The 20,064-nt window shown below is 49.5% G+C and overlaps 9 protein-coding genes across 9 annotated transcripts; 5 read left to right on the forward strand and 4 right to left on the reverse strand.

The window, feature by feature from the left end:
- Positions 1–559: 559 nt before the first annotated feature.
- FPSE_10949 (uncharacterized protein) lies at positions 560–1,096 on the reverse strand (the record flags this gene model as incomplete). Its single annotated transcript, XM_009264066.1, has 1 exon — positions 560–1,096. The coding sequence occupies one exon, from the start codon at positions 1,094–1,096 to the stop codon at positions 560–562; it is 537 nt and encodes a 178-aa protein (XP_009262341.1).
- A 909-nt stretch (positions 1,097–2,005) lies between these two features.
- FPSE_10948 (uncharacterized protein) lies at positions 2,006–4,778 on the forward strand (the record flags this gene model as incomplete). Its single annotated transcript, XM_009264065.1, has 4 exons — positions 2,006–2,167; positions 2,567–2,749; positions 2,796–3,601; positions 3,650–4,778. The coding sequence occupies 4 exons, from the start codon at positions 2,006–2,008 to the stop codon at positions 4,776–4,778; spliced, it is 2,280 nt and encodes a 759-aa protein (XP_009262340.1).
- Positions 4,779–5,383: 605 nt separating this feature from the next.
- On the forward strand, positions 5,384–7,159 carry FPSE_10947 (uncharacterized protein; the record flags this gene model as incomplete). The annotated part of the gene is made up of 3 exons (XM_009264064.1): positions 5,384–5,920; positions 5,972–6,955; positions 7,004–7,159. The coding sequence occupies 3 exons, from the start codon at positions 5,384–5,386 to the stop codon at positions 7,157–7,159; spliced, it is 1,677 nt and encodes a 558-aa protein (XP_009262339.1).
- Positions 7,160–7,489: 330 nt separating this feature from the next.
- FPSE_10946 (uncharacterized protein) lies at positions 7,490–7,981 on the reverse strand (the record flags this gene model as incomplete). Its single annotated transcript, XM_009264063.1, has 1 exon — positions 7,490–7,981. The coding sequence occupies one exon, from the start codon at positions 7,979–7,981 to the stop codon at positions 7,490–7,492; it is 492 nt and encodes a 163-aa protein (XP_009262338.1).
- Positions 7,982–8,687: 706 nt separating this feature from the next.
- Positions 8,688–9,197, forward strand: FPSE_10945 (uncharacterized protein; the record flags this gene model as incomplete). Its single annotated transcript, XM_009264062.1, has 1 exon — positions 8,688–9,197. One exon carries the CDS (start codon positions 8,688–8,690, stop codon positions 9,195–9,197), a length of 510 nt encoding a protein of 169 aa, XP_009262337.1.
- Positions 9,198–11,017: 1,820 nt separating this feature from the next.
- FPSE_10944 (uncharacterized protein) lies at positions 11,018–13,170 on the forward strand (the record flags this gene model as incomplete). Its single annotated transcript, XM_009264061.1, has 2 exons — positions 11,018–11,275; positions 11,326–13,170. 2 exons carry the CDS (start codon positions 11,018–11,020, stop codon positions 13,168–13,170), a joined length of 2,103 nt encoding a protein of 700 aa, XP_009262336.1.
- A 533-nt stretch (positions 13,171–13,703) lies between these two features.
- FPSE_10943 (uncharacterized protein) lies at positions 13,704–15,302 on the forward strand (the record flags this gene model as incomplete). The annotated part of the gene is made up of 4 exons (XM_009264060.1): positions 13,704–14,126; positions 14,173–14,249; positions 14,295–14,763; positions 14,811–15,302. 4 exons carry the CDS (start codon positions 13,704–13,706, stop codon positions 15,300–15,302), a joined length of 1,461 nt encoding a protein of 486 aa, XP_009262335.1.
- A 342-nt stretch (positions 15,303–15,644) lies between these two features.
- FPSE_10942 (uncharacterized protein) lies at positions 15,645–17,564 on the reverse strand (the record flags this gene model as incomplete). Its single annotated transcript, XM_009264059.1, has 3 exons — positions 15,645–15,671; positions 15,725–17,327; positions 17,374–17,564. 3 exons carry the CDS (start codon positions 17,562–17,564, stop codon positions 15,645–15,647), a joined length of 1,821 nt encoding a protein of 606 aa, XP_009262334.1.
- Positions 17,565–18,850: 1,286 nt separating this feature from the next.
- On the reverse strand, positions 18,851–19,768 carry FPSE_10941 (uncharacterized protein; the record flags this gene model as incomplete). The annotated part of the gene is made up of 1 exon (XM_009264058.1): positions 18,851–19,768. One exon carries the CDS (start codon positions 19,766–19,768, stop codon positions 18,851–18,853), a length of 918 nt encoding a protein of 305 aa, XP_009262333.1.
- Between the last annotated feature and the right edge of the window lie 296 nt (positions 19,769–20,064).

A 20,064-nucleotide genomic window follows, 5' to 3' on the forward strand; every position in this document is an offset into this window, starting at 1 on the left:
TTTTAGTAGCATAAAATGACCTACTAATTTCGTCTCTTATGTTCTCAGCGGCCAATTCTTCTGGTACCCTGAGGCCAGGCCGTTAATAGATATGGCGGACCGCGGACAGGGCCTTTAAGTTTACAGGCATAGGGATATTCGCTGGTCAGAGCACGAGGAGCAAGATCAGCGTGCCAATTTACAATATTTCTTTCTCCTTTGCTTTTTACAATTCCGGGCGAATGATTTTTTGTATCCTAAAGTGAAATGATTCAGTTTTCTGGGGGTGTATTGGCAGGGTGGGTTACATGAACAGAGACATGAGAAATAGCCGTCGAGTGGTCCAAGTTCAGTCTTCTTAGTGAGTCTTGTAATCCAATCCTATTCATTCCATTGCTGCTATTTCCAACGCGATACAGTTCGCTGAGTACTCATGTAACGTGCGATCGCAAGTTCAGAGGGTCATCAGCCAGCTGTGTGTATCTTAAATGCATGCTTGTCTGGAGTCCTCAAGATCCCAACCCATGTATTCCTCCGTCCAAATAATGTTTCTTTGCCAGGCCAACACATGAACTGAATTCTATTCAGCATATTCGTTCTTCTTCAAAAAACCCTTGGCTTTGTCCCAAAGCTCTGCTTCCATGTCCCTTTCCACTCTCGTACCTCGACTGTTGAGCCAGCCTGCACCGATATTGCCTACAGCGCCTATTCCATTTGGCTTCTGAGATGCCATAATAGGTCCGTTGTTCTCTTGACGCTGTGGTGGAGCTAGGTTGATGATACTAGCCTCCTCGAGGGCAAATATTTGACGCTTCATCTTGACGTCGACAGCGTGTAATGCAGTGAGAAACGAATCTGTCGCTGAGCGAAAAGCATCTTTTTGCGCGGGGGGATCTAGTGATGGTTTGGGAGGTTCAGATGCTGGGTCTTGGGCTTGGTTGGACTCTGGAGTGGGCGGTATTGTGAGTGTGTTGAGGGCTGTGGCAGTGTGCTTCATGAGCTGAACGATTTGTTGATCGACGGCATTGAGCTGTTGGATATTTTCCTCCACGGTAAAGGGTTCGTTTGCACGCGTCCCTTCGGCGCTTCCCTGATTGACATCGGCCGAGGAATCCATATTTGTGAATAGAAAGAGTGCTCTCTGTGTAAACAAACGTGTGATGATGTTGAATGAGGCTTTCGTGTTTGCTCTGATAAAATATTTGAGGAACGACTGGTGCAGTGCGCGTAGCTAAAGTATATGGTGGAGGCAATTCCAGACTTTGAATAACTCTTGAAAGGTATAAAATCCGAGTTTGTTTGTTTAGTTGTTGATAATAGGTAAAGAGTGTCCAAAGCACCTTGTGTGCGATTGTTTCTGTGAGGTTGATGTGTGGTTGGAAGGTACGTACCTCCCGCCACTCATGGAATGCCTGCACAGATCTGGTTCGTGGGCAGGTTCAATATTCTTTGCTTCAGCAACAAAGCATTTTAGTCGATTAACGAGGAGAAACTAAAGTAACCTAAAGTTTGATCAGGAGCTTACTCATATTGTCCGTCACTTGACTTGGAAGAAATGTTCAAAATATATCTTGGGCACTCTCTGACATCTTGATCTTCTCGCAGTGTCTGGCCGCTTAATTGTCGGTTAATCAGTCGCGCTCTCACAAGCTCCTGCGCGCTTGAGTCTGTTCACATCTACCTTATGCATCACCTCGAGAATACATATCTCACTATTCTCATCAGACTACGTCTCAATCTTTAAACCGTTCATCCTAGTGTTCTTCCCATTAGACCTCGGGTAAAAACTCTAACCAATTCAACCCTCTCAAACCCTAAGTGGAATATTCCGTCGTACAGAGACCAGTCTACTGTTTTGTTCCACCATCATTTGACGGAAAGTCAGCCATCGCCAACACGAAAGACTCACCATCAGGATATGACCAGCTACTGAAAGGCTCTTTCATCGCAATTTTGCTCAAAGGATAGGTGCATTTGAGTGCCTCGCTACTAGACAACCGTCTGATACCGACCGCCTCTTTTCATCATGTCTGCTCCGTCACAAACACCGGGTGCCCCTGCGCCGGGCGCATATCAAGGGCCTTCGGCAACTCCTCCGGCTCCTACGCACACAGCTTCAAACACAACAGGACAAGCAGGCGCCAGCACAACAGGAGGAGCCATGTCAAACCAAAATCTCAATCAAATAGTAAGTTGCTTGAATTTCTTATTCGTCACTTGTTTATGCAGTAATTGCGTGTTGGTCGATCTGCCCACTGCCTGCCAAGGAGCTGCACAATGACATCTGCCTCATGCCTGAGAAAGCAACCTATTAAATCAGTAACAAAAAAAGTTTGGTGAACTGATCTACCCAAACTACAATGAACCGGCTGCTCGGATGCCCTCCTGACAGTCGCTTTTGTTCGATACACACATCAAGCATTAATTCTTTGATGGTGTCATGCCTACTAATTCATTTTCGTTTATCTCTACCGAAATACCTTGCCAGCACTTCTTTTTAATCTTCACCATATCATTATTGCTGAGCACATGCCGAACAACTATGGACTCTATTCAGAGCCTAAGGCTGACAGATGTTCGTGAACAGGTGACGGACTATTTACTTAAGAGGGGCTTCAATCGCACAGAAGAAGTGTTTCGCCAAGAGTCTAAGCACCTCGGCCCCGATGGTAAACCCATCTACCAGCTAGCTAACCTTGGCCCAAAGAAGTACCAAAAAGCCTTTGGTCTTCTTCGTGAGTGGGTTGAGAACAATCTGGACATCTACAAGGTAGGCCGGCGTCTCCTTTCTGCTCCTGCTTCGCTAACAACCCCAGTTTGAACTGTCCAAATTGCTCTGGCCCGTCTTTGTCTACTCCTTCTTGGAACTTGTCACCCATGCCTATACTGAAGATGCCAAAGTCTTTCTCAGGGATATTGGCCCTAACTTTCAGCCAGTCCATGCAGACGATCTCAAGACGCTCGGTACTATTACACTGGCACAGCACATCACTGAGAATCCCATGACAAAGCTGTACCGGGAGAACAAATATCGAATTCCTCTGAACCAACACGCCAGTGGCGATCTTTTTAACTTTCTAGAACGCGAATCTGATCAAGGTGGTTCGGTCATTCGCCAGCTCTTGGCGACGTACTGCCAGATTGACTCTACAGCTCGTGGGCCTATTACTCCCTTCAGTTTCGAGGCTGTATACAAACGCTCAAGAAATATGGAGGTCGAGAGCGTAGACACAAACGAAGGCATTCCAGGTGTCAATATAGGGTTGTCCAACAAGGATGTTCTGGATCCAACTGCTCCTTTAAAGCTTGGGCCCTTGCCCATGGACGTAGATCTTCGCGACGATGTGCGTGCAGAGCTTGAGGATGATGAGCGACGAAACCCACCTCCTCCTGGGAAGGCATCATTGGTGGATGAATTTGACCAGAAGATCAAGCGGGAGGAGAGTGCAGATGCCCCTAGCAGAGCAGAGTTGCCTCTGCCGCCGTCCAGGCCAAGAGATATCATGCTCGAAATGCAAAAGCTCAGGGAGAACCGCGACAGATTCAAGATTGATGGCGCTACAGGAGGCGTCGGTGTACCGATTAGTGCATGCATGTTCACTTTCCACAACACACTTGGAAGGTAGGCAGTCCTGGGGAAGCGGTTGATACTCATACTAACAGATCGCAGTGTTGCTTCGATGGACTTTTCCAACGACGGGCAGCTAGTGGCAGCCGGTACTACTGAGTCGTACATTCGAGTATGGTCGTTGGATGGCAAAGCCCTCCCCACTATGAACCCACATGAGAAGGATGCCAAGTTTAACAGCCGCAAGCTCATCGGACACTCTGGTCCCGTCTACGATGTTTCTTTCTCTGACGCCGTGTCAGGACCCCCACAGAAGCTCTTTGGCGACGAAGGCAAGTCAAACCCAGCCATGGACACGCGGCCCAAGCTGCTACTATCTGCATCAGCGGACGGCCAGATTCGTCTATGGTCGTTGGAATCTTGGAGCTGTCTTTGTCTTTACAAGTCCCACGATGGACCTGCATTCAGAACACAATGGGGCCCTCACGGGCACTACTTTCTCAGTGGAGGGTATGACAAAGCTGTCCGGGTATGGATGCAGGATCATGCTTCTCCTCAACGATTGTTGGTTGGCCATGACACAGCCATCTCGGCGCTTACATGGCACCCTAACGGACTCTACGTGTTTTCCGCTTCTGACGAAACCGACAAGTCGATCCGTATGTGGTCTGTAGTGACCGGCTCTTGCGTACGTGTCTTTACAGGTCATAACGAGTACATCACCGCCATGGAATGCGCGCCAAATGGCAAGATCCTAGCAAGTGCCGATTGCGCAGGTAACATCTTCTTTTGGGACCTTGCTAAAGGAACACGCATCAAACGGTCGCGCGGCCACGGCAAAGGCGGCATCTGGTCACTGAGCTTCAGTGTTGAATCCAACGTGCTTGCATCTGGTGGTCAAGACGGCACAGTTCGACTGTGGGATGTTGAACTGCCTGCTGATCCACAAAAGGCAAGCCAGCAGCAAACTGGCAATGACACGACGACAACGGGAGCGGATGGTACGAATACCGGAGGTGTCGTTGGTGAGGGTTCCCGCGTTGCAGCTGCTACTTCAGGACAAGGTGGAAGCAGCGGTACAACCGGAACACACAAGAAAAAGAACAAGGAGGTCATGATTACTCCCGACCAAATCAGCGCGTTCCCGACGAAGAAGACGCCAGTAATGAAGGTCAAATTTACACGGATGAACTTGGTAATTGTGGGAGGCTGTTACGACCCCGAGCGTTAGGAGCGAGAGGTCACCGACCCAGTTGCGCTTGAGAAACACCGAAAACGAATGTTTGCCGCTCAGTTTGGAATCGATCTTGAACTGAAGGCAACGGCTCGTGAACAGCCAGAGGCGGAGGCGGATAAGACGAAAAGACGTGAAGGCGAAACATCGAACAAACGGGCACGGAAATCGCGGTCTTGATTTGATCAAACATGCCGCAACTGATGCGTTTTGCTGCTAGACAGATCCAGTTGAAGGCGTTGCATCCGGATTTTTTATTTATTTTTTTGGGAGAATTAGAATTACAGGTAGTTGATATTCTTGGCCGATGCTTGAGTCCGGCAACAGGTATTGTGCTACCATAATAACATAAATTGATTATGATACCAATTGTACTGATTTGTCCAATGTCGAGTGTAAGTGTGATAAACGGCACAGATTCATACCGTCGATACGTACCTGCCGTACGGGGAAGAGTGGGACCGTCTCCGCTGACGTCCGGTTGCGTGGGTGCTTGCTCTCCAAGCTTCCATCCAACCTTCACCTCCCAAGCCACTCCTAACCCCAACTATATATCGCGAGCAGAAATTTTGCTTGAAATTTCGTGATCGCATTCATTAGCCATGGACGTCGAAGAGTCGCCTTGGGCCGACTCATCACAGGCTTCGCAACAGGCGTCGCAGCCTGAAGCCTCGGCCTCCGCTTCGCAATCATCCACCCCAGCTCCCGCTTCCTCATCCGCCCCTCGTCCGTCGAGAGGGCCCCGTCGCCTGGTCGCTCAACCCACACGTCTCGAAGCTGTCGATGATCCTCTTGGTCCCCTCGGCGCCGTCCCCGAAGACAATGGTTCCGCTCAGGATGCCCCTCCGGTGCCTCCGCAAAAGGAGCAGATGGTGATTCGTACCACCATGTCTCAACCGCAGCAGCAACGAAGAGCTGCGGATCCCAACCATATCGACGATGAGGAGAACGATGGGCCAAAGGCTCCTCGCGCACCTCCACCTGTCGAAGCTGCGCAGCCAAGCGCTGTAAGGAGCAGCAATCAGCCTAGCGTTAGCATTGAGCAAGCTGCCAAGCCTACTTTCCAGATCTACGTTGGCGATCCTCACAAAGTTGGCGATTTGACTAGTTCTCACATCGTCTACTCTGTCAGGACCAAGGTATGAGACACAATTCTCCAACTGCCTCAATTGACACTGACCTAGAAACAGACCACTTCCAAGGGATACAAGCAACCCGAGTTCGAAGTCAAGCGCCGATACCGCGATTTCCTTTGGCTCTATAATACTCTGCACGGAAACAACCCTGGAATCGTCGTCCCACCTCCCCCGGACAAGCAGGCTGTTGGTCGCTTTGACAGCAACTTTGTTGAAAGCCGCCGAGCCGCTCTTGAGAAAATGCTCAACAAGACTGCGATACACCCTACGCTACAACACGATCCCGACCTGAAGCTCTTCTTGGAAAGTGAGACATTTAATGTGGATATTAAGCACAAGGAAAGGAGGGATCCCATTCCCACCGAGAGCAAGGGCGTGCTTGGATCCTTGGGTATCAACGTTGGAGGCGGCAACAAGTTTGTGGAGCAGGATGACTGGTTCCATGACCGCAAGGTCTACCTTGATGCCCTCGAGAACCAGCTCAAGGGTCTACTCAAAGCAATGGAGACCATGGTTGGACAGCGCAAGATGATGGCCGAGGCAGCCGGTGACTTTTCGGCTTCGCTCCATGCGCTTTCCACTGTGGAGCTGTCGCCATCACTATCAGGTCCTCTTGATGCTCTGTCTGAACTTCAGCTTACCATTCGAGATGTCTACGATCGTCAGGCCCAGCAAGATGTTCTGACATTTGGAATTATCCTTGAAGAGTACATCCGTCTCATCGGTTCGGTCAAGATGGCATTCGGCCAGCGACAAAAAGCTTTCTATTCATGGCATGCTGCTGAATCAGAACTGCAGAAGAAGAAGGCTACTCAGGATAAGCTGTTGAGACAAGGAAAGAGTCAACAAGACCGACTCAACCAGATGAGTGCCGAAGTGGGCGAGTCAGAGCGCAAGGTGCACCAAGCCAGGCTCCTATTCGAGGATATGGGACGATTGATGAGGAGCGAACTCGACCGATTTGAGAAGGAGAAGGTGGAAGATTTCAAGAGCGGAGTTGAGACATTCCTCGAGAGTGCAGTTGAAGCACAAAAGGAGGTGAGTTTAACAACATCTAACAAACAAAACGAATGCTAACAGCCATAGCTCATCGAGAAGTGGGAAACCTTTTTGATGCAACTAGACGCTGAGGACGACGAGTCAGTGTTTTATAGACCTCCAGTATACCAGCAGCAACAGCAAAAAGGGGGTGATACTGCCGTCGACCGTGCTCGAGCAAGGATAGACGAAGACTCGGATTAGGTTCACGTGGAACATCTGTTCGCAGCGCCATACCACGGTTCTATTTCTTGGGAAGGAGATTGGGAAAGATGAAAGGGTCATATTCACGCCCATGGGTCGTTTGACTATCGACCAATTCCGAGAATCGTGGGCACGTGTTTTTATATCTTACAAGCCTCGGGGGCTGTCAACTGTTGTACATATCAAACCGCCCCCATCCACCTCATGCTTCCAATTCTCGGACCTTGCCAGTAGTAATTTATACAAGACACATTTATACCCTTTGAAGAATCTGGGTGGAGAATAGTGTTGCGGTGGTCGCCTCCTCTGTTCAATTCCATATCATTTGGTTTACTTTCTCTTCTTGGCCTGCTTCTTAGGACCTGAATCTCTCATAGTGTTGGCATCTTGTGCAGGCGCATATCCAGTGATAAGATCCGCGTAACTTCCATCCGCATCCTCGCCAGCCTCAGCAGTCTCTCCACCCTCCTCAGCGCTAGAAGCATCGTAGGCACGGCCGTAGCGCTCTCGGAAAGCGGCCAATCTACCGGCCTCGTCGAGCTCGACGTTCTTGAGTGACTTCTCGGATGGCTGCCACAGTAGTGTGTTGCGTGTGTCCTTGGCGGCGCGGTAGATGGGTAATGGTGAGGTGGTTCGCATGGTGTATGAGGAGCCATCTGACAGCGTGACGAGCTGGGTGAATGTGTAGGGTCGGCGAGGTCGGGGAATAAAGGTTGCATGACGGACTTGGCCGAGGGAGAAGCGGCTTGGTGAATATGATGATGTTGAGAGCGTTGTTCGGATGGGCGACAGGGTCGCTGGTGAGACGGAGAATTTGGCCATTTTGATATGGAAGCGCTGCTACGAGCGAGGCCGGAGGACACGAATTGACGACCTTGATACGGGGTATAGAACGATTGACTGCCGTTTGGCTGGTGGTAAAGCTTTAGATCGACCTGAAGTTGGTCGGTAAAATTTAGGATGCGAGGTCCGAAGGCGGGTACCACCAGCAGGGGATCGGGAGCTTATCGATAAGAAAAGGCAATTGTTGCTCGTCATTTCTAGACTGGCGTCGGAGTCCGAACTTGCGAAACGAGTGAAATAAAACGTGCCTTTCTTCTCTTGATCGCAGAGAGAATACTAGGCGGTCACTACGGTTCTTTCGGGTGCATTTGTCGATAATGCGCTGTGTTGGGCAATGAAGAGCTCCCTAGCGCTGCGCAATGGCGCTGCGATAGCACTTGTCATGACGAGAGGCGGGACAAGAAGGTTAAGCTCTATACGGAATGCTGGATGTTTGAGAAGATCTTTGACTGGATGTGAAGGCTATGAGACGCCTTCCAAGTCGATATCGGTGTCTTGTTCGCGGCATTGGCCTCTCCACAGTGAGTCTCCATTGTCCCGGTTGATACTCTAGCTAATGCTGTATACTATAGATAGAAGAAATCACACTTCCACGACCTCAAAACCATGGCACACGCCCCCAGCCACTCCTCCAACAGTCCATCCGACAAAACAAGTTCCTCTCCCCGAACAACTGCGCTCTATAATGCGTCTCCTCCCCCACAGTGTGGTGGTATGCACATCCAACCAACCTGGCGATGGCCCACGAGCCATGACAATGTCATCGTTTACCTCTCTTACACTTACACCGACGCCTCTTGTTACTTTCAACATTGCAATACCGAGTAGAACGCTGGATGCTATAAAAGCAAGCGGGGAGTTCAATGTGCACGTTCTCTCTGGGGATGAGAGGGGCGCAAGTGTAGCGAATCACTTTACAAAAGGCAATGTTGGCGGGCATGCATTTCAAGGACTTGATTATACTCAGGACGGCGACGAGGCGCCTGTTTTGAAAGAGGAGGGTGTCATGTTTGCATTACGGTGTAGGGTACTCAAGGATGCCCCTGAAGAGGGTCTTGTGAGGGTGAGAGATCATGTTATTGTGGTAGGAGAGGTGGTGGAGATGGTGAAAGTTGAAGAAGCAGAGGATGAGGATTTTGGACTTGTGTATGCGGACAGGAGATATAGACAAGTTGGAGGAGTGTTGGAGGTGTAACTGATATCAAAACTGGTGTAAAGTACCTACCTAGGTATATTAGACTGTAAGCTGTGTGTAACGATATAGGGTAAGAAAGCAAGAAGTTGCTGTGTTTGTTTCTTCAAAATACATGATGTATGATTAAGAGTGGTGTGTTTGGATAGCAATATAAATATTTCTCATGCGAAGATGTATGTTGAGTCCTATTTATGAGCGGCCTGCTATCACGGTTATTCGTCGTTAGGTTGGTTTGGAAACTCGCAGAAGCACACAAGCACTGAAGGAATCGTAAGCACGGAAACCCCCAGACATGGCAAGTATGCCTTGAAATTGCCTAGAGCCTGGATCAAGATCTTGCAGTCCCCTGCAGCCCGCCTCATTTTCGACCCCCATTGGTACTTCAACCGTCTGTACACATCAAACTCAGCCTTGTCAGTTTCGATCACGAATCCTATTGGTTTATGCATAAATTACAAACGGCTCAGCACAGCTACAGCTCAGCTTGTTATGATTGACGGGCCTCAATTGGGTCCGTCATCAAGCAAAACTGCCAGGCAACACAGCATCAGCCCGCTTGAATGGCTAGAAGATTCGACCAAATCGAAGGGTTGTACTTTTTTTGCTGGGGAAAGGAAGCGGTGGACCTTGTTAGAAAGTCTAGGAACATGAACAACAGGGGTCTTTTTCAGCCTCGAATGAGGGGTTGTTTTCTTGCTTGAGTAACAGAGATCTCAATTACTCGAGATAAACAATGACGATAATTGAGGCTCTGAATGACAATAACTAACAAAATTCGCCATCGTGATAGTTGTTTACATGAATCATGCAGATCGGTGAAATCTCTGTTCCCGCTATTGATAGTCTAATGGTTGATTCGGAAGCTTGTGGTACCTGAATTCGCAAAAGATGAACATTCTGAGGCGATGCATGTCAAGAACGTGGAAGACTCTAGCAAAGTTTGGCCAATCAGTCGAGACCGTACTAGACAAACGTGGACTTTTGCCGCCTGGTCCCTTTTAATTTTTTGGAGTAAGCGAATACGTATCGTTTCATTCACTGTAGACTGCAAAGATGAGGACACTTTTGATGGGAAGGCAATTGGAATGGAGACCAGACAAGTCATAGAGAGGCAAACTGCAGCGATAGCGTTGGCCACTTGCCGTCCACTACGCAGGGGCGGTTGCTATGGCTGCCTTCCAGTGCCCCTCAGTACCAGTAAAACATGGGTAGCGGAAGGCGGGGGAGGGCAGCTTGTAGGCAGCGCTAGGTGGGCTCTTGGGCCGTGGAATCTCATGGAACTCTTCACATTGGGAGAAGCAGATGGAAGGAAGGAGGGGCCGGCCGCCAGCCTACATATTTTTCTTGTACTGCCTCTGCTTCGACCTTTCTTCCCTTTCTCTCCAAACATCACATCTCTCTCACGCTTTTTGCACATTCTCCTTTTTCTCTCACCAGGAGCTTCACTCAACTTTAGACGAGCAATCTTGTCTTTAGCCTTTTCCTTTTTGTAACGAATATCTCAAGGTACGTGCGGTCGCCGTTGCGTTCCCCGGCTACAACTATATCAGCCTTGCACCCAGCTTGCTTGGAATTCCCCTTCACCATTTTTTCGGTATTCCTTTGCTGCAGCTTGAATAGCTTCAGAGCCTTCCAGCAGACTATTGTCTGCTAGATTCGCTATTTCTGCTTGCGCTGGTTGCTCCCAGTCGAAGTTTGAATTCTGAGCATTCTGTACCCCTCCATCCACTGCCCACCTTCACCGATCAACACTCAAACTATACGTTCCACCAGTATCTAACGTCTTCAACAGTCACGAATTCCCTTTGATACCCGACACAATGTCTGAGACTTTCGAGTTCCAGGCTGAGATCTCTCAGCTTCTCTCTCTCATCATCAACACCGTCTACTCCAACAAGGAGATTTTCCTCCGAGAGCTTGTCTCCAATGCTTCCGATGCCCTAGACAAGATCCGATACAAGTCCCTTGCGGACCCTAGCCAGCTTGACTCTGGCAAGGACCTCCGAATCGACATCATTCCCGACAAGGCCAACAAGACCCTTACCATCCGTGATACCGGTATTGGTATGACCAAGGCTGTAAGTTGAACCGTCTATTCTTTGTCTATCACAATACTAACAATGTGCAGGACCTTGTCAACAACCTGGGTACGATCGCCCGCTCCGGTACCAAGCAGTTCATGGAGGCCCTCACTGCCGGTGCCGATGTTTCCATGATTGGTCAGTTCGGTGTCGGTTTCTACTCCGCCTACCTTGTTGCCGACCGTGTCACCGTCATCTCCAAGAACAACGATGACGAGCAGTACATCTGGGAGTCCAGCGCTGGTGGTACTTTCTCCATCACCGAGGACAACGACAGCGAGCAGCTTGGCCGCGGTACCTCCATCATCCTCCACCTCAAGGAGGAGCAGACCGACTACCTGAACGAGAGCAAGATCAAGGAGGTCATCAAGAAGCACTCCGAGTTCATCTCTTACCCCATCTACCTCCACGTCGAGAAGGAGACCGAGAAGGAGGTCCCTGATGAGGAGGCCGAGGAGGTCACCGAGGAGGGTGATGATAAGAAGCCCAAGATCGAGGAGGTCGATGACGATGAGGAGGAGAAGAAGCCCAAGACCAAGACGATCAAGGAGACCAAGATCGAGGAGGAGGAGCTCAACAAGCAGAAGCCCATCTGGACTCGCAACCCCCAGGACATCTCCCAAGAGGAGTATGCTTCTTTCTACAAGTCTCTCTCCAACGACTGGGAGGACCACCTTGCTGTCAAGCACTTCTCCGTCGAGGGTCAGCTCGAGTTCCGTGCCATCCTCTTCGTTCCCAAGCGCGCTCCCTTTGATCTCTTCGAGACCAAGAAGACCAAGAACAACATCAAGCTCTACGTCCGCCGTGTCTTCATCACTGACGACGCCACCGACCTCATCCCTGAGTGGCTCGGCTTCGTCAAGGGTGTTGTCGACTCTGAGGATCTCCCTCTCAACCTGTCTCGTGAGACTCTCCAGCAGAACAAGATCATGAAGGTCATCAAGAAGAACATCGTCAAGAAGTCTCTTGAGCTCTTCCAGGAGATCGCCGAGGACAAGGAGCAGTTCGACAAGTTCTACAGTGCCTTCTCCAAGAACCTCAAGCTTGGTATCCACGAGGACTCCCAGAACCGATCCATCCTTGCCAAGCTCCTCCGATTCAACTCCACCAAGTCTGGTGATGAGCTTACCTCCCTCTCCGACTACGTCACTCGCATGCCCGAGCACCAGAACAACATGTACTACATCACTGGCGAGTCCATCAACGCTGTCTCCAAGTCTCCCTTCCTTGACGCTCTCCGCGAGAAGGGCTTCGAGGTTCTGTTCCTCGTTGACCCCATTGACGAGTACGCCATGACTCAGCTCAAGGAGTTCGAGGGCAAGAAGCTTGTCGACATCACCAAGGACTTCGAGCTCGAGGAGACCGACGAGGAGAAGAAGGCCCGTGAGGAGGAGGAGAAGGAGTACGAGCAGCTTGCCAAGTCTCTCAAGAACGTTCTCGGCGACAAGGTCGAGAAGGTTGTTGTCTCTCACAAGCTCGGCTCCTCTCCTTGCGCTATCCGAACTGGTCAGTTTGGTTGGTCCGCTAACATGGAGCGTATCATGAAGGCCCAGGCCCTCCGTGACACCTCCATGTCCAGCTACATGTCCTCCAAGAAGACTTTCGAGATCTCTCCCAAGTCTGCCATTGTCCAGGAGCTCAAGAAGAAGGTTGAGAACGACGGTGAGAACGACCGCACTGTCAAGTCCATTGTTCAGCTCCTCTTCGAGACCTCTCTCCTTGTCTCTGGTTTCACCATCGAGGAGCCTGCTGGTTTCGCCGACCGCATCCACAAGCTTGTCCAGCTTGGCCTCAACATTGAGGAGGATGACTCCGCCCCTGCTGATGCTGATGCCACCGACGCCCCTGCCGCTGCCGCCACTGGTGACAGCGCCATGGAGGAGGTCGACTAAACGATATGCATTCTAAACGGGATACCATAAAAAGTCAACGGAGTTGAAGGGTTTCGGTTTTTACGAGCAACAAGGTCTTTATTTTCTGGTTTTTATGCGGACTTGTCGGATTTGAGCAGCCGCCTTATCTGCCATAATTCCCCTTTTTCGGATGGGGTGTAACTCTAGTTAGCTCTATGATCACGAGAGAGATGAAGTAGATGCGAAATGGAAATGGTTAGAACATAAGCGACTATGACTGTGACTGATTGTGACTGCTCAAGTGTTTTTAATCTATCTCGTGCACCTCGCTTGGTTACCAACCTTGTGAACTTCGGATATATGATTGCTCCCGTCGGGTTGGCAATACAGTCTTGGACATGATCGCCGGAATACCACATCAGACCCAGATATTCCCCCGCATGTTTCTCGGCTGGTGTAGAAATGGCAACCGGTTCGGTTCAATCCTTGTTATGGTAGACGCGATGCGACTATAAAACCAGTTGGTTCTGGCTCACCGTTGTTATTAGGTAGCTTGGACTCAATAGCCAACTATGCAGATGGGCGCCTTTAACGTTTTGGCCATCCTCTCAGGTCTGGCCGTTGCACTCGCCAGTGACATTTGTGCTGCGCCAAGTCTAAAAGTCAAGACTCACAACGGTGTGCTGGAAGGCTTCAAAGACGGGTCCTCCAAAGTTGCTCAATTCCTCGGCATTCCTTATGGTGAACATCGACGATGGGAACCAGCTATACCTAGCGGCCCTTTCGGAACACTCAAGGCTACTTCGTTTGGTCCCAACTGTGCTCAGAGTGAACCTGGTGTTGGCGGTCCTTGGGCTCCCGAGTTTCTCATCAAGCCTAACAGCACGAGCGAGAATTGCCTCTTCTTGAATGTCTGGGCGCCGTCGCAGGCCCTTTGTCCCAAAGCAAAACCGCTTCCTGTGATTGTTTGGATTCATGGAGGAGGTTTCGCTTCGGTATGTGTTGTATTCTAAGTCAAACAACTTGATCTGATACGTATAGGGCGGCGGTGATATCGATTACCAGATCCCCAGGAACTGGGTTGAGAGAAGTCAACAGCATATTGTCGTCGGCATCAAGTATGTCACCAATTTTCCTCCTTGATCGTATACTAATCGCTTTAGCTATCGTCTTGGAGTCTTTGGCTTTCCCAATGCACCAAGTCTCAACCCCAAACAACAAAACTTGGGATTCCTAGATCAACGTCTCGCAGTCAAATGGGTCAGCGACAACATATCTCGCTTCGGCGGTGATCCTAAGCGCATCATTCTCTGGGGCCAGAGTGCCGGCGCCGCTTCTGTGGCGTTCTACCAATATGCGTATCCCAACACTCCCATCGCCGCCGGATACATTGAGAACTCGGGATCGGCCTTCCTCGGGCTGAGGGCTAATGACGAAACAAAGAGCAACTTTACTTCACTTGCTAAATCTTTTGGGTGCAGACGCGACTATGTCGAGTGTCTACGACGTGTCCCCTTTAAGGATCTCCAGAGACATGTTGAGGAAGCAAAGACCATGAGCTTTGTCCCTGTTGTTGATGAACGAACTGTGTTCTCAGACTATACCAACAGAATCCCGAGTGTTGCCAAACTTGTGAGTTTACCTTTCGTCTGTTTCTGCCAATACTGACCATACATCAGCCTGCGATTATTGGAACAAACCGAGACGAAGGAGACCTGTCCGACCCTCCAGGATCAGGAGACCACTCTTCGGATCAAGTCAAACCCGACAACACTTTCCACTGCCCAGCACACTACGAGACCATCCTTCGATCTTCCGCCGGCGTAAACACATGGCGATATATGTATTCCCCCAACTTTACCAACATCATGCCTGGAGGAGAGGGTGCATTCCACAGCGCCGAACTCCCCCTGATTATGGGAACTCATGATGAAGCTCGTGGAAAATCGAGCAAGTTTGAGTACAAGGTCAGCCACGCTATGCAGGATTATTGGCTTGCTTTTGCGCAGGATCCTTCTGCAGGTTTGACCCGCAAGGGATGGAAGCCAACGCCCAAGACAGGAGTTCAGGAGGGCATCGTCTTTGGGTCCGACAACAAGGTTGTGGTACGACCGTATGCTTGGACTAGCGTACAAAACGGATGTAACAAAGCTGGTGCTGCTAAGAATTAGACAGTATGAGTGCAGTTGCCAAGAGATTGGATACATGTCTGACATCTACCAAACACATACTTCTGCGGTATATAACAATTTAGTACGTTGATTGATACCAGACTAAACAAAAACTCACTATTGACTATGGGGTATATATCTATATCTTTATAATGTGGTAAACAATAGTCCAATCCTCCATCCAACCCTGTGTGCTTGTCTTAAATGACCACTTTTGGTACATGGACAAGTCAACATGACGATCCCGACCGTATCCCTTCATCTTCATTTTGACAATTCGACAATCGCTGGATATGTCCAGCATATTCATGCAATTGCAATATTCGCTGCAAATGCGGTCGACTACACAAGAACGTAGAGAGCACAGATCTGGAGTTTTGTTAGTGATGTTACAGTACAGGCAAGAGATTGCAAAAACTTACCATGCTGAGCCCAAGAACCATTGAAGCCCAGAAACAGACATTGTTCAAGGTCTCCTTGCCGCGAACCCATCGTGTACGCTGGAGCATAACAATAGGCAACTGAAGCATTTGGCAGACAAATCCATAACCGCGGAACTTCTTGGTAATACATGCCATCACAATCTCATGGCCAAATGCTGAGATGAGGAATGTAAGTGCAGTGGCAGCACCTCTACCAATTCGAGGTCGGGAAGCGCTGTAAACGTGACGTCGGAGGAAGCTGTATACAGGAATGTTCCATTCACGAGAAAACTCCATCCAGTCTGTCGAGTTCCACCAGTCCGAGTAAAAGTGTCGATCAGCGAAAAAGGTGATCTCAGCGAATGCGCCAAGGACATATTCGAAAATGACAAGAAAGACAAGGAGGAAGGTGAGCATGAAAGGAAAGAGAAGCCATGAGACGGTCTCGGCCAAGATGAGAAGCTTCTCAGACACGGAGGATTCTGTCGGCACAGCATCAAGGCGTTTCGAGGCATCCAAAAGGACAGGTAGGATAAAATCTTCAGAGATGATGGTCAAAAGAAAGATGCAGCCAAAGGTAGCAATAATCTTCGAGATCAGATTAATCCAGTTGATATGCGTTGTTCGGGGATATTCGATCTCGTAACAGAGAGTCGGGCAAAAGATGTAATCCGTGTAGTTTGACCAAGTCAAGTTGTTTGGGTAAGTGACATTGCCAATGGGACTCGTAAGCTCACGGGCAAGGCCCTCTCTTATTTCGTCGACTTCATCAGCACTGTTGCTGGGGCTGGCTACAGGGCTGGGAGCTAGAAGATCATGGTTGATAGGTTCCTCATCATTGCTCTTGTGGCCGTTGGCACTTTGCTTGGCCTCCTGCTTCTTCTGGCGTTGTCGGCGACGCTTCTTCGCGTTGGTACTATTAGACTCTCCCTTTGTGAGGCTGGCAGGCAAATCGGTGCTGGGATATTGATAGGCGGGGCGTCGGTCGCGAGGCGAGAAAGGGTTGTCGAGAGCGTGCAATCGCTTTTCCGTTTGCGACAAGTGTCCGTTGTAGAAAGCATAAGAGTGCATCTTCATCAGAAGGACCATGGTATGCAGAAGGAAGAATACCTGGGAGGTCCATGTCCATTCAAAGTAGAAAGGGACAATGATCCAGAGAGTAAGCCAAGCAACCTGGTAAATACTCTGAATAGCAATTCCACCTTTATCCCAGTCCAGAAAGCTGCCTGGCTTTGCGTTTCTCGCCGCACGGTTCAGAGGTAGACTCACGGCAGTCGTCGCAACCATGAGGAAATCGGCAATGGCAAGGTGCCAAAGCTTGACAGTAAAGAGACCCCATATTTGCACTCTCAGAGGGAAACCGGTATCTTTAAGATTGCGCAGCATGGAAGTAATGCCCATAATGGCAAGACCAATCCAAAACAAGTTGAAGAAGCCATGGAAGTCTCTGTAATCACTCTCGGGGTCGAAGTGACTCACGCGTGAGGCGAACTCGATCGTGGGGAATATACGGCGGCGTTGCTCGGCGCGAACTTGTTTTCGAGCGGTGGAAAGGGACTTGACGGATGGAGGCGCATTCTCTGGGACGGGTGTGGAACGACCGCTGTATACAATTAGCTCTGCGTAGAGTTTGAGAACGGTCTCCATACCTAGTCAAACCACTTGCTGATCCTGTGCTGGCGTTGTCGGGCATTAGGTGTTCACCATCGCTTGTCGATGTCATGCGAACAACATCGGAGACTTGTGAATGCTTGGGTTTGCGCGGTCGAGGGCGAAGGACGTGGTCATGTTCGCCAGCATGACCATTCCCATTGGCAAGAGTCTCTATCGAAGAGCTCATGGTTGCGGTGTTGTGTGGTGGTATCGCGATCAATGTTGAGGATTCATTCGGCCACCTTTGATGTCGTAGTTCGGCGAGGATGGAGAGTCAGAAACAAGACTTGAGTCAAGTTTGTCGTACAATGTGAGACAGGAGCTAAGACGTAGCTTGTCTTTTAGACTCGATGTGTCGTCAACGACGAGATATAAAGAGGGGGGTAATATAGAGAGAAGAGCGGCGGGTATAACTCTATAAAAAAAGAAAGGAGCGACGTAACTGCAAGGTAGCCAAGAAATGTCAATACTTGTTTGTTTAAATCCTTCAAGCAGTGACTGGACCTAAATATTGGATCGATCGGTGGAATTGGGTTGGGGTTACAGTGGAGGCAGCGGCGGATGACAGCTGGAACTGGAACTGGAACTGGAGTTATTATTTTTCTCGGGGTGAAGTGAACCCCTAACTTTATCCCATGACGTAACACAGGAGATGGGGTCCATCGTCATTCCTGCATGCACTCAAGTTATCTCTCTTAGTACTCATGACAACGCATTCAAACCTTGTGACCGAAAGATACTGTCTATCACTCAATTCGCCTTTTTCAGGGGCAGAATCACGCATAAAACATATACTTATTCTAAGGAAACGTTTAAGAGTCGTCGCCTGCTGCATACCCTTGCTTAACCAGGAACTATACGCGTATCATATGTCGCCCAACTCTTTTTTTGTTTCCGCGTGTCGTTTCCTTTGCTCCTATTCGTCCGCAGTCAGTTTCGAACGGTTGGTCTTGTCTGAAATGATTCGTTTCGTATCGTAATCCTTGCAACATATGTTCTCCTCATCCATGATCCTCAGGGTATCAGAACCATAACATGCGAAAGTGAGTTTATGCTACCTGGACCAGGCGAAGGGCAATATTGTCATTAAAGTTGTATCAACCGCCAAATGCTACCTGGACCACGCTTCTCACTCTATACATACTCTGCACCCTAAGATATGGAGGCCAGCTTGTCTACTGCCCTCGTTGATGCATCACAGCTCGATGCGAAACACTCAAGACGAAAAGTATGTCGTTTGGTTCAGACTTGCGCTCATTGCGATGAGAATGACATTTCTATATACACCATCCAACAGAACCCTTCCATCCTCTGTTTTTGCATCGACAACCTCTGTACAAATCTCCTGGGGCTCCATGTTCCAAGCATACTTGACAATTAGACAATTTATTATGAGCTCCATTCTTGACTGAAAATTTTCTGCCTCATGGCCTTCCTCTGCATACATAAGCAGCAATGGTTCTCATCACACACCTAACACTCTTCCTGTTCTCTGTCGGAGACACAGAAAAATCGGAACTTTGCTTTGAGGGTTCCATATTGCTCCCGAGATGTCAGTTGGAGAGACAATGCGGCAATGTTCGCCATGCTCAGATCACCCTCTTCCATTTCCTGGAAAATTCGGTCGAGAAGCTTGTATTCCACAGCACCAAGTCCCAACTCCCGTGTCTCCTTTTGGAAATTCTCCAGTTGCCCTTTTGTCCAAAATCTCTTCGCACTGGGCTCTACCAGAGTGGTAAACTTGGGGTCAGCATTCACCGCATGCTCGCGGAAACATTGTACAAGTTCGCTATCTTCACCAAGAAGATAGCGCAAACCCTCGTCAATTTTCTGCAGGCTCGCGTTCTTTGGGATGTTTCTGGTGCTCATTCGGCGGCGTTTGGCAGGCGGAGAAGTTTGCTCTGAAAGCTGCAGGCTATCCATCTTGGCCATCATTTTGGCTGTGGTTTCTCGCTGTTCCTGCAGAATCTCTTGCCTGAATCTGTCCAGGCTTTCTTCAAGGCGGCTTTGAATGCTCTCGGGCACCATAGCAGTGGACTCTTGGATGCGAGAGGTATACCGGTACTCCTTCAAGTCATCTTCGGCGTCCCGGATTGCATCGATCCATCCCCGGTTGTGCTGCTGACACCAGATCGATACTCTGTTCTTCATGTCCTCGCTGAGCACTTTGACCACAGGCAACGATAGCCATTCGTTCATTTGTGGGAGGAGGGCGGCCTGGTCGAAACCCCTATGTCCCAATTTTTCCTTGATGTCGCCAGCTTGCGCCATCGCCATCTCTCGAGTCATTATATATGTCGCTTCAATTATTTGGGGCCCGGATGAGGGCCCCAAGGGTGTTTGCGGACGCTTTGGCGACGAGAAAGGTACATCTGATCCTTTGGAGGCCATCTTGGGACGATTGCATGGAATAGGCTGCGGAATGAGTGCAGGTTCGGATCTCTTTCTCTAGACTATATTAGCAACATTTCTTGCGCGTAGTCGGCTTGTCACATCCACCGAAGGATGCTAGTGTCTCACTACCTTGTTTTGTGTAGCGGTGGGAAGCAGGATGTGGGTGTAGTTCGTGGTGCCCGCTGCAAGAGTATAGGCAAACAAGGCTTCGATAATGAATACAGCTTCTGGAAGAGAAGTACCGGCAAGCTGACTGGCTTATGAAGTGAAGTTTCAGGATCGAGATGGAAGAA

This window comes from Fusarium pseudograminearum, chromosome 1, assembly GCF_000303195.2.
Source record: "Fusarium pseudograminearum CS3096 chromosome 1, whole genome shotgun sequence".
NCBI classification, from domain to species: domain Eukaryota; kingdom Fungi; phylum Ascomycota; class Sordariomycetes; order Hypocreales; family Nectriaceae; genus Fusarium; species Fusarium pseudograminearum.